General features: G+C 41.3%; 2 protein-coding genes and 1 long non-coding RNA gene across 3 annotated transcripts in view; 2 read left to right on the top strand and 1 right to left on the bottom strand.

Annotated features, from left to right (window-relative positions):
• LOC306963050 (SLC35A4 upstream microprotein-like) overlaps nucleotides 1-13,181 on the bottom strand; it is a 112,240-nt gene that overhangs the window by 4,628 nt on the left and 94,431 nt on the right. The gene's annotated exons all lie outside the window — the stretch shown is intronic.
• On the top strand, nucleotides 659-2,343 carry LOC306963140. The gene is made up of 3 exons (XR_013792889.1): nucleotides 659-726; nucleotides 2,012-2,110; nucleotides 2,197-2,343. It is a non-coding gene; the product is annotated as an uncharacterized lncRNA (long non-coding RNA).
• On the top strand, nucleotides 3,372-6,321 carry arl3l1 (ADP ribosylation factor like GTPase 3, like 1). Its single transcript, XM_079556817.1, has 6 exons — nucleotides 3,372-3,542; nucleotides 4,210-4,353; nucleotides 5,480-5,596; nucleotides 5,670-5,720; nucleotides 5,848-6,033; nucleotides 6,250-6,321. The coding sequence occupies exons 1-6, from the start codon at nucleotides 3,525-3,527 to the stop codon at nucleotides 6,295-6,297; spliced, it is 564 nt and encodes a 187-aa protein (XP_079412943.1). The 5' UTR covers nucleotides 3,372-3,524; the 3' UTR covers nucleotides 6,298-6,321.

Genomic DNA, 13,181 nt, shown 5'->3' with positions numbered 1-13,181 from the left:
ATGTAATACGTTTAGCAGCTCATATTTCAGTCTTCTTTTCAGCCAAATGCGGCCCTCAGACCAATCTTTGGTGGCCCTCTGCCTTCTTGCTGAATTGGTGCACATCACCAGAGATGATCCTTTTGATTTTAAATGTAACAATTCTACTCAATTATAACCTAAGAACTAACATTATATTGTGTGACCGAGATGGCATGAAGGTTTTTAAGCATAAATAAAGGTATGGGGCACAATTTAAACATCTGCTAGTCGAAGGTTTCGCGGCACTAACCACCGATCACTTCACCTCGTGTGCACTTCGATAGGCACTCCCCATGAAAAAAGTTTGGACACCCCTGTTATAAATGGTGAAGCTTCTCGATGTGTTTAAAATGTGATCCCGAACTATCAGGATTTCAACTCTAAATTGCAATAGAAATAGTGATAGTGAAAGTGCTTTTCCATCCCTAATGTATTCTCTGTGAACAGACTTCAACGTATCCATTAACGGCTCCGGGTCTGAGGTGGAGGAGGCCGAGCGCGTCTCTCTCACATGTGTCCACAACGTGCCTGACCAGCTCAATGTCACATACGAGTGGAGAAAGGACAACGTGATAATCAAGGGACAACAGAAGAGCGAGTTCATCATAAAGAAGGCTTTCTCTGCGAATGCGGGCCAGTACGTCTGTGTGGTCCACAATGACTGTGGCAATTACACGTCCACTCCACACGGTGTCACTCTCCACAGTAAGTCTTGTTCTCAAAGGGTGAAGTTCAGGTCCCACTTGAACACGGGCTCATCGAATTAAGTTAGTTGCTAAATTAAATGTGTTTAACCCTTTATATTATATGCATGTGTATGTGTAGGCTCTTCTCTTATAATTGTGTGTTTCATGTGCAGACTTTTCCATCAGGGTGGCCGAGTGGGGGTAGATATTAGGGGTGGTCCATATCGTATCGCATATCGTTATCGTGATATCATTTTTTGATATCGTGGTAATGTTTTATATCGTTGTGGACACAATATAATTTACGTTATGCTCAGGTCCATCAGAGCAGCACAAACACTGACTGTAGAACACGGGGACAGGTGCCTAAAAAGGATGAAGGATGTAAACTGCTTAAGTAGATCATATTTACGAGGAAATTAGTATGCCGTTACAATAAAAGGAATAAAATATCACTGAATTAATCTTCCCAATAGGTGTAAGGCTTAGATTTTTAAGTAAGTTGTCCATAGGTTGCGTTCATTCTGCCTATAGTTTAAAATTGAGGTGGAGGGCAACTGAAAATTCCATGACAGTAACTATGGTAACTGTGGTAACTGGCGAATTGTCGAATTTTTTGTCTTTGTTTTTGGTTAATATCTCAATCATTACTGGAAGAATCGACATGAAACAAAAACTGTCTCAAAGCTCATTATCCGATTATTTTCTCTTGATGGTGTCCAAAAGTGGTGACAATATGCGAAAACATGAGCGTGATGTTTACCAATGGAAAGGACTTTCAGACATAAAAATAATATGTCAGGTTTGTGACTCCAATCACTGTCAAATACTGATGAGGAAAATCATTTGTTCATTTTCATTTTGGAGATTTCTTCCAAAAAACTGCATTTCTCCCACAGAGTTTTATTGGCCCTGCCCTCCACCTGACATTATGACATCATCACACATCTAAATCGTGAACGTCACCTATTGTCAATTATATCGTCAAATATATCTTTTTTATATTGTGATATAGATTTTAAGCCATATCGCCTTGCCCTATAGACATCCTAGGTTGAAATTTCAGCCTTCTGGTGAACTTGTAAAAATTCCATTTATGTTTATTTATTGCCTTTTTTTTCCGATATACTTTATCTCTGACGACATGTAGGTTACGTAAAATAAGCCCAGTAAGATGTCTCAGCCCATCTGATTAGGATGGCCTATCAGAAGCAAACACTCCCCTGCTGGTGGTTTCGTTTATTTAAGCATATTGTATGTAACGTGAGTCTAAAATGGACCTCCGTCCTCTTCCTCTCTCACAGACAACAACATCATCATCGTGGTGATCTGTGGATGTGCTGCTTTTGCCTTGATCGTCATTATGGGGGTCTCAATGAAGATCAAGATGCACAGAGACAAAGGTGAGTCCTTTGTCCTGAGCTATAACTGAACTTTGACATTAGTTACTAAGGAGTTGTTGTTCATGTGTTTATTCATTTATTTACAGTCAAGAACCAGTTGAGGAACAAGCAGAGGCTGCAGGAAATGCGGAGAGCTCAGAATTTGCAGCCCACTGGCCCAGCACCAAACCCAACACCAACATAGACCAAGTAGCAGCCACTCAACACATGCTCTCATGTTTCACACCGCTGTTATGTATTGTGCTGTATATTCTGTTGCTTTATACATAGACACTAAAGCTGTTAGTTTTACCCATCCTGTAAACTCCACAGATATTTATATGTCAAACAATAAACTGTTGTGGACTAGATAAGGCCGACCCATATCTAAATATAAGAACAAACTTGCATTAACATATGAAGGGCAAATCTATCTCCAAAGTCTAACATGAATCAGACCAGCCTTAGTGAAAATCCAAACAGGGACTAAGCATTTATGTAAAAATCAGATTATCTGCAATTAATAATAACATTTAAAATAAAACTGCTTTTAAAAGGCCAGAATTAGATCAGCAAAAGACTTCTGAGTAGCGCCAGTACAAGCCGGCATCACAACTACTAACACTTGCTTGTGAGCCAGTGATCCAGGTATCAGTGTCTATTGTGTTGCGCAGCAGCAGCACTGGCCACGCCCGAGCCCCACAAAGCCTGTTGTGTTGAGGGGGAAAAAAAGAGGCTACAAATGTTTTAATCCAGAGAGGCAGGCGTGGCGAGACTAATCCTGCTCGAACGCTCTGCTCACAGCTATGCACATCACTGCGCGCAGAGCCGCTTTGGGACGACAGTCATGTAATGGATACACGGGACGATATTGCTGCCCTCTGCCTTATAAGAGGGGGATTTGAAAAATATCTTGCACGACCTAATCCTTCAAAGTTTAAGCCATAAGAGTTGTTGTCCATTAAAGCATTTTGCCTTGATCCTGTTTTCATACATGTTGTTGTTTTTGTGCACTTGTGCCTATGTGTTGCAGTTACTGTAGGAAAGCCTCCTATAGCAGGTGGCAACAGGGATAATCCAGGTAAAGCTAGTGCAAAGTGGAGAGGCAGCAGGCAGACAGCGCCCTGGGGGTGGGGTGAGTGCGCGGTGTGGCCTGTGCACGGATGACCAAGGCTAATTCTGGCCTCCTAATCCCAAGTCCCATCTCCAGCCTCCCCCTTCTTCCTGCTTGCTAACCCTGAGGAGCAAATTAACAGTTAGAGCCAGACTATCACACACCTAAAACTAGGTGAATAGTGGGAATAAGCAGGGAGCACCTTAGGTAGGCTTTTGCGGATAGCTAACCTGGGTGACCTGGATAGCTAACAACACCTGGGTGAGCTTCACTGGAGAATGTAGCTGGAGCCTTCAGAGAGGCCACAGGGGAGACAGCACGATGGGAGAAGCTCAGAAGGTAAGAAGTCTGGACTAGTGCTAAGGATGTGCACAAAATTACTTTTTAAAGCTTCCACGTGGATATGCCCCAAAAAAAACCTTCTTCTATGTGTGTACAATTTGTATTGATCTTTTTTTATTACTTTAGACACCGTGAGCACACCTAATTGCTCATATTTCATGGGATTTGCCACACAAGTGAAGAGCTAGTAGATACTAATTTCTTCCTTCTTGATTATGTGAATAGAGTTCTAATTATGTCAATGGGGCACTCATCAACAGTGAGCTTTATTCCAAATTAGGCCACAGATTAAGTGTTACAAGGCCAGCACTGAAGCTAATAAAAGCCCACAGGACAGACAAATAGAGGAAGTTGTATGAATTTGCCTGTAATGTTCATTTCTGTCTTTAGAGTGCTAGCGTAATTGATTTGGTCATAGTTTGCTCAGATCGTGATAATAGCTACAGGGCACTCCAGCGTCCTCCTTCCTCCATGTTATTCAAGTCACAAATAGTCACTAAATTGAAACGCCCGGTGACAAATGACCTGTCAGGAGTGCTCTTTCCCCAGATAGGTAAACTGTATAAATAATGAGGTATGTAGAGAATGCTAAAACAGTGTGAATTATCGTGCAAACATTTATAGACCTATTCATCTCCGTGCCACGTTGTTCTCTTGTGTGTAGGGCTTACTCTCTGTAATCGAGAAGCTAAAGGGCTCCACAGAGCAGGAGGTCAGGATAGTGCTTCTGGGACTGGACAACGCAGGGAAGACCACTTTGCTGAAGAGCCTCGCCTCAGAAGATGTTAACACCATCACGCCGACACAAGTAAGCGCGTAAAACAAAATGCAAACATGTGCAACAGTGTTTTCTTTATCCAGTAGGTCAAAAACACACACAGGTACAACTTGTTCTTAATACCATCTTTTCGTCCAGAATGCTCTTTTTTTGTGTTCACATCGCACAGCACAGTGCAGTGGGCAGCATTACAAAAGGCTGGGGGATTGAATCTAATCTTGTACGACCAGCTGGACCATGCTCCCTTCCGCCGTAATAGGATTCACATGACCTTTGCTTTTGTTACGTTCTGCAAAAATGAAATAATGGATCTTTAAATGACTAGAAGAATAACTGGGCAAATGCTCTGATAAGTCGCCCATATTTAACAGTCACGTCCCCACATGAACTTTAAAACCCTATAAGTTGAGGTTATTTAACTTTGAGGTGCTTACCCAATGCAGTTACGTTACTCACAGACGTACTAGAGCACAAGTGCCGCCAGGAAAGTGCAGGTCAATTGAGCGTAGAGAGGCCCATTGGCAACAACTTGGCAATAATCATTGCAAATCTAAATCACACTTGACATATAATCACATGCACGCAGCGGATCTGTCCACTCTTATCTAAAGCTGTCAGGATGGAGAGGTTACACAAGCTCCTCAACACAGAAAAAATAGCGTGAAAGAAAGAGGAAAGTTTCAAAGCAAAGATTAAACGATATGGTTTGTCAAACTTTTAAAACATGTATAACGTTCCTGTTGTTGCCTCAGCAATTCAGCGTCATTCTACTGTGAAGAGCTTTGAGTGTAGACTTGGTGAGGATTTTACATTGGATCCTGATGCAACACTTTGTACACTTGTGACAGACTGGCACAAAACATGCACAATAGGGTTCCACTAGGATTAGGACCCTTTCAGTAAATTTTAGTGAGGCGTTCCTGGTAAAATAAAGGTCAAATTGAAACTAAATAATGCAGGACAATACGTGCAGCCGCCGACTTGCACTTTTGTTTGTGAAGTTGGCTCATACATTTTGATTATTTTTTGTAGACTTTTTCTAGACTTACTTTATTTGATTTGCTACAGCAGTAATCATCTTAAAATCAAATGTAGCGATCACATGGTTGGTACAGGATACAGCGTGGGGTGAATAATTCTTTGCTATTTCCTCTAGGGTTTCAACATTAAAAGTGTGGCATCTCATGGTATGAAGCTAAATGTCTGGGACATCGGTGGACAGAGAAAGATCAGGCCCTTCTGGAAAAAATACCTGGAAAACACAGACCTCTTGGTAAATGCTGCAACAATACAATTATACCTGTAGTTTACATTTTTCTTTGTTACATTTTTATGCTTTGTTGTAGATTTATGTTATTGACAGTGCTGACAAGAAGCGATTTGAGGAGACAGGACTGGTGAGATTTTGCCCTTATGCTTTATTAATGGAGAATGAGAGATGACTTCCCTGTACAGTGTGAAGGCCTTTGTTCGACACCGTGGACTGTGATGTATGTCTGTCTCTCTCTGCACGCGTGCACGCAGGAGCTGTCCGAGCTGATTGACGAGGAAAACCTCAAGGGCGTCCCCGTTCTCATTTTTGCCAATAAACAAGACCTGGCCACGGCGTCTCCAGCCAGCGAGATCGCAGAGGGGCTCAACCTGCACACATACCGGGACAGGGAGTGGCAGATCCAGGCCTGCTCCGCCGTGTCCGGGGAGGGCGTCCAGGTCAGACATCCGCACCATTGTGTTGATTTAGCATCAGGCCATCTCAAGTCAAACGCACACAAAATGGGTCTTTTTGTGTCTGGTCTCGTACATCAGTTTGTACAGGAGGTTTATTTGTAAATTAGACATACATTTTTATAGGCAAGTCTCTCAAAAGACCCAAATGTGACATGCTAATAGCAACTCAGCAAATTATTTTTCTTTTCTTTTCTACAGGATGGCATGAACTGGATTTGTAATAACATTGTGAACAGGAAGAAGTGACCAAACATCAAGGTCCAACAAAAATGTCACCAATTTGTGAAGATGCAAGATCATGCACGTTCCATTTTTACATTCTGTGTCATTTTTATGAAAATGTCCACGTGTGATGTAGTTTGTGTGAGAATTGTTGCTACAAACTGTAAATTAGTTGTGAATGTATGTTTTTCCCAGTCCTGTTCTGTCTGGTGCATCTGGTTTAAACACCATCCATGTATATCCTATAAGAATACTATGAATACTATGTTATTGTATATAGACAACTGTCTGCAACATATGTGTCACTATTAGGCATTTGAAAATAAAATAATAAAAAGCTGGGACTGTTCTTTATACAAACTGATGTAGGCTATTAAATATTGTGTATCCTACAGTCTATAGAGTTCAAGATTGTGATGCAATGTAAGCATCATGGGATTTCCAGAAATAATAAACAATTGGTGGAGTTATTGTTCACATCAAAACATTTGGCTCCACTTAAGTTCACAGCTAATGTTAAAGGGACTATATGGAGTTTAAAAAATGTAAAATTAAGTCTTTTCCTCCACATACATGTTCCAGCAATGTCCTAATGTGTAGAATGAGTCCAGACCTATTCACCACAACTGCCTCTAAAATCCTGCACTGTCGCTCGAAAAGGTGTTAATTCGGGTCCAAAGTGGCGTCGTGCACGAGCTTAATATAGACCTGAGGTGGCAGTAGTGAATATAAAAATGACCAACTTGCATTTAGTCCCTTTAAAGGAACAGGCCACCGTTCTTCCATACTGAGATATGTTCTTACTGAGCGTGGGGAGAGTTGATGCCTGTCTGGTCTTTGTGTGTGCCCGTGGAAGAGCATAGTCGCTTCTAACTTAACCCCGTTTGGAGCTATAGGAATACACTGGGAGAGGCCAAATGCTAACCACATCTTTGGTCTTTTTGCGTGGCTGAGGGCACACACAAAGACCAGACAGGTACGCATCAACTCGTCTAAGCTCACGTAAGAACATATCTCAGCATGATCCATTCATACTCCATAGGACGTAAGAACTTTGTTTACTACTCTAAGGAATAGTTTATAGCACCCATAATCTCCATGGTAACAGTGACTTTACCCGAACTCTATCGTGTGTACACTTTAAAGCCACACTGCGGAGTATTCCAAGCTATTTTGCTACATCATAAGAGTAAGTAAAGTAACAGCACTGCTATGTTTGCAATGGATTTTCAAAATAAAGAGTTTGGAAGAGGACCTAATGTATTTAAATGTCATATTTTTATTTTATTTATTTTTTTATTGAAATGTTGCACATACATTCCATAAAAAACATGAGGTAATTTGTGCAAAATACATCAAACTTGCCAGAGGGAAAGGAAATTAACAAAAAATAAATAAATAAATACAAATAAAAAAAAACTGTACATATATTGTGACCAGATTTCAATGGTTTTAGCAGCCTTTCTGTTAGTACATGGCTCAACGCTTTTTATATACATATCAAGTTATTTTTGAAAAACATAAAATACAGGGGCTTTGTTTGCAAATTTACACTTATGAATATAAAATTTTCCCAAAATAATGGTTAGGTTGACAATAAACATCTTGTCAGGACTCATTAAGTCACTTGTAAAGAACCCAAGAGCAACATGCTCATAATACATTGTATAATTGTTGCATAACTTAGACACAAAAAGACATGTGACGTCTTTCCAAAATGTCTGAATTACTGAACAGGTCCAAAATAAATGAGAAACAGTTTCTGGATGGGATCCACAAAACGCGCAACTAATGTCCAAGTCTTTCTTGAATCTTCTTAAAGGGGGGGTATTATGCGAAATTGACTTTTTCAAGCTTTACATCATGTTATTATGTGACTCCCTCATTAAAAACATGCCTGAAGTGTTGCCTTGGCACATTCACATATTTTTGAGTAATCTGTAAAAACTCTGATGGCAGCCATTTTAGGGATAGGTTTGCCTGAGTCCTCCTAGGAACGCCCCCACCTCCTGGAGACGCCTCCGAGCTTTCGTCACCAGCCGAGTAACAAACCACTGCTCCTCAGCAGAACCCCCTCCCCGCTGATGCCACAGACAGCGTGTGGAGGGGGCGTGTCGGAAAGGGTCAGGTTTTGTCATCATTGTAGTGTGTTATAGACGTGTGCTATGTGATTGAAAAAAGCATAATACCCCCTCTTTAAATACTGTTTTACCGGGTAAAACTTGAGAACAATTTTGAAGGAGATTTATTTTATTTTATTGGTGAGAAAAAACTTGCCGGGCAAAGTCCAGACCTTAGTCCAGTTTATGTTCGGAACACACTTAATCCAATAAAAGTGAACATGAGGTTTTTAAACGTCATATTTTGCCTCGTGTACTTAAAGCAATGCAGCAACATCTCCATGGAGACAAGTCGGTGAAGTCCCGTTTCTAGCAAAGTTACGAGTCAGGACCGAGGATAAGCGAGCCACACTGAAAGATGCGTTTTGTGGTATTATCTTATTCGTTTTTCTTCATCTGGTGAAAAGTGCAATATAACCTTAATATAGCTTTAACACAAGCGATGCAGAAACCCCCCGGGCCTGTTTGTAGTAATTGCAGCCGCAGCAAATTCAACTTTTAGCCTGCTACCCTTTTTCTTGCGAAAGACAAGTGCTTACACGTTTCAAGAATTGATAATTAGGCATAAAAGACGCTGAAGTTTACTGTGGGAGCATGGCAGAGCAAGATATCAAATCTTCAAGGCAATTCTCCTCCGCCAACAGGAAATAACACAGGGGGGTATGACTAATTTGCAGCTGCAGACTGTTGTTTTTACAGTGAGCGTATTAATTTGTCTGTGCTCTCGTTACAGTGCGCTCCTGTCATTATCCCGGGGAGCAGAGGCAGTTGGCCATATGACACGTGTAATGTCCAGATGCGCGCGCCATGTGTTTCCCGCCGCCAAACGCACGAACGCAGTCATTTGTTAGAGAGCAATTTGAGCCGAGCAGCTTCGTTATGGCGTCTTCAAAGAGACACGCAGAATGCTTTGACTTTGATCACAGGCTTCAGGATGTGATTTAGGCCACACTCACAAGCGCCTTTCACCGTCTCACTCGAACGGAAAGAAAACTGGCCCGCGTTGAAGGGGTTCTATATTGACGTGCGCTAAAAGGTTTACTGTACACATCCGAGCTGTTCAATGGGTTCAACGAGCAAATCCAAACAAGCTCAACGAAACATTCTACATTAGGTTCAAGCACCATCCTAATCGGGCCTAAACAAAGTCTAAACCACGCCGACACCAAATCTAAACAGGTACCAGAACTATTTCCAGTCCACACCAAGTCTACAAAAGGACTAAAACACCAGGTCTAAACAGAACTACTGACAAAATACAGTGTCTAATTATAAACCAATAGAAGTCTGGGTTAAATATAACAACAGGTATGTATGTAGGTATGGGTAACACTTTACATTATGGGCCAGTAAGTCCTTGGTACTTACAGTGGTAATTCTAGATACTTATGGTGGTACTAAATACTAGTAATAATACTGGTACTTCGAGGTACATATTGTGGTACTTACAGTGGTGCTTATGGTGGTACTTACAGTGGACATTCTAGATACTTATGGTGGTACTTACAGTGGTAAATACTTGTAATAATAGTGGTACTTAGGTGCTTATTGTGGTACTTACAGTGGTAATTCTAGGTACTTATTGTGGTACTTAAAGGATACTATAGTGAGAATTGCAAGGTATGTACTTCTAGAAACAGTTGTAACTCTTAGTAATGAAGGTTGTACTTCTTGTTTTCCCCAATGCTGTTTTATAGTCACACAATCCTAGAAATTAAGTCTGTTTGTAGAAGTACCCCATTTACTACCCATGAATTGCTGCTGTAGTATCCTTGAATTACCAGTAAGTACCATAGTAAATAGAAGTACAACCTTCATTACTAAGAGTTACCCCTGTATCTCTTAGTAATGAGAGATACTCTGTGACTCCCTAACCCTATCCCCAATTACTAGTAATTACCACTTTTAGTGCCACAATAAGTACCACTGTCATTACTAGTAATTACCACTGTAAGTACCATGGACTTACCGGCCCGTAATGGAAAGTGTTACCCATTTGGTTTATGTCAGATATTTTCATCCTTGAAAATTACCTCATAAATGTACAAAAAAACATATGCCTTTGCCGTGAGCGGCTCACCTCTCCATAGACATGACTGTAACTTTACCGGGAGTGGGTACGTCTCCAGCTTGTCTCCATGGATATTTAAACAGGTCAGGTCCTCATCCAAATCTATTCTTTGATTACCCACTGCAGTAAAAGCATTTTCTGTGTTGAGCTGGTCATTAGGGGCATGTTTTGTACTGATGGCAACAGTACAGTCCAAAATTTTAAGCAGTGTCCCTTTAAGTAAATGCCAGCATAAACCAGCTTCAAACCTTGTGCACTTCTAATATTTCTTTGTTGATCATGCCCGTCCTTCAGAATGACCTTGGACATCTTCCCTGTGTTGTGTTGTCTTCTTTGTCTGTAATCGTAATCATCCATCTGAACGCACTTGACATAAATTCAAAATGGGGAAATTATGCAAATGAACGTCCCATTTGTCTGCCATTTAGAAAGCACACAGCCATCTCTGTGCTATCACAAAATCATTATTGGCGGGGGGAGAAAAAAAAATCATCATAAAAATTCCTCACTCATCTCCATGGTAACTCAAATTTTGGATTAGTCTTCGGTTCCTGTTGAGCGAACCCAGCGGGACGACCGGGCCCAATTACAAGTTGGATGAAAAGATCACAATGGCTGTTTGAAAAGCCTAGAGTTAGCACAGATCAAGAGGTGGGGGGAGAAATAGACAGCATATTTGAATATATATTCACCAAAGCCCAACAGGTGGCGGTATAGAGCCTAATTAAGCCCTTCACAAGCAGGCAATTATCAGTGTGTTGTTTTAGTGGTCTCTGTGGACACTGGGCCAGTGCCTCCAGCCAATACATGTGACCGTCCACAATCAATAGCCTCTATGCCACTTGTTATATCACCATGCTTACACGTTCTCCTTCAAGATAGCACATAGGTCAATTTTTGCTGCTTTGTTTTTTTTAATTTAAAGTCTTCTATCTATTACAGGTTTTGACCATAAGAGCTAAGAGGAAGCTCCTGTGAATAGAAGAGAAACATCCTTAACTCAACGCATTCCAGTTGAATATTTAAAGCGACACTGTGATCATTTTGTTTATAAATCTCCAACCTCACACTCATGGCGACTTATCACCGTAATAGCTACATGTTTCACGTATTACTCCTTCTACTCTTTCTTGAATTTGTGACCTTTTATATATTTTGTGCAAGTACGTTTATCTAAATTGTGTTACACACCATAAACATGATCGATGTTTTAATTTTCAGATTATTGCAGAAATGATAGGCCTGTTTTCACATTAGACCTTTCAGTTTTTGAATTGTCAAGGCTTCCAGTCCAACCCAGCCATTAACGTTTTGCAATCACTTTCATCTATTTGTCGTCACGTGAGTGTGCACATCCTAAATGTGACGCCGTCAGGTCTTGATAGAGGACGCACTCATCATCGCCCATTTCCATGGAAACCTCGCTTGTTATTCCCGGTCAGTCCATTGTCAGCACCACCTCACTCCCCTTCATCTACTGCGTCTCATCCTCCAATCTAGCCCTCCCTTCTGCCCACTCCTTCTGTGGTCCTTGCATTTGTCCTTCTCCCCATTGCTGGTCTGCTTATCAAAGGGACAGAGTCCTACACAGTACACAACACACTCAGGCTGGACCGGACTGCAGCCAGAGAAACAGGTAGGAGCCTATGCCCTTTTATTGCTATTGATTTAAGAGTTGGACGCTTTGAACTGTATTAGTTAAGCATAACGCGTTATATCTGTTGCCTGTTTTGGCCCAATTGCTTTTTAGAAAACCTTTTTTTTTGTACTTTTGAGCATTGGTGTTTTGTGTTTTATATATATACAGTGGGGAAATCCAATACAATGTCTATGTGTAACTGACCAAATACTTTTTTTCCCCACTGTATATTTGGAATGAAATACATGCATGGCTAACAGTAACATATTTCAGCAGTAATTAGGCATGCAAAAACATTCAGACTCATTACCTGTGGCACTTTGGGGAGTGATGTAACGCGAAGAAGGCCAGAAATATGCTTAGGTAAAAATGATTTGTAGTCGAGGCATTTTGAAGTTATCAAACTCACTAAAGCTGATGTTGCACAATCTGAACCACAAATTACAATTTTGTTTGGCTGTCTTCCAGTTTCCACATCATCATGTCTGGAGTATCCCAGCTGCCGTCCGAGATGCCCCATTTACACCCCCTCTCAACAATGCCCAATTTCAGCGTGAGCTCGGCATCGTCTGGCCCAGTGACAACGCTCCTGCCACAAGAGGAGACGGCCATGCAAGCCCATACCATCGTTATCGTCGTCATCTTCTGTGCGGTGTGTCTACTGCTTCTACTTGCCTTCCTCTACACCTTTTGCTTCCACTGCTCCATTCAGACCCCGCCTAAAGACCAACGGAGCAATGGCTACAGCCTTGACAGAGAGGACGCCACCTACAAGTGCAGCTCATCAGAATGCCCATCCGTGGCCAATGTGGTCTGAAGAGAAAACCATTTTGCAGACTGTGTGTCTTATTTGTCTGTAGCCATCTTCTGTGGTGCAGTGACATGTATGATTGTATGTCCTTGTGCTCGAGAGCCAAATAGATGAGCTGCAAGTCTCAAGAGAGTTACATTGATTCTGGCTGCAGTAGCACAATCTTAATAGGAGACAATCCATCGCAGAAGATACAGGGTGTTATTGACACACAGCCCTGTGCCAAAGAAGTGTCATGTCAAGGCAACTCAAATGTGGATTAGTCAT

Source organism: Gobius niger, assembly GCF_951799975.1.
Source record: "Gobius niger genome assembly, chromosome: 5".
In the NCBI taxonomy this organism is placed as follows: domain Eukaryota; kingdom Metazoa; phylum Chordata; class Actinopteri; order Gobiiformes; family Gobiidae; genus Gobius; species Gobius niger.
Note: the sequence above shows the minus strand (reverse complement) of the source record. Positions and strands in the feature narration are given on the sequence as shown.

What these genes read in the sequence shown, in the direction of transcription:
- arl3l1 (XM_079556817.1), top strand. An exon ending in ACACCATCACGCCGACACAA is followed by an intron (nt 4,354 to 5,479) that starts GTAAGCGCGTAA and finishes TATTTCCTCTAG; the next exon opens with GGTTTCAACATTAAAAGTGT. An exon ending in TGTCCGGGGAGGGCGTCCAG is followed by an intron (nt 6,034 to 6,249) that starts GTCAGACATCCG and finishes TCTTTTCTACAG; the next exon opens with GATGGCATGAACTGGATTTG.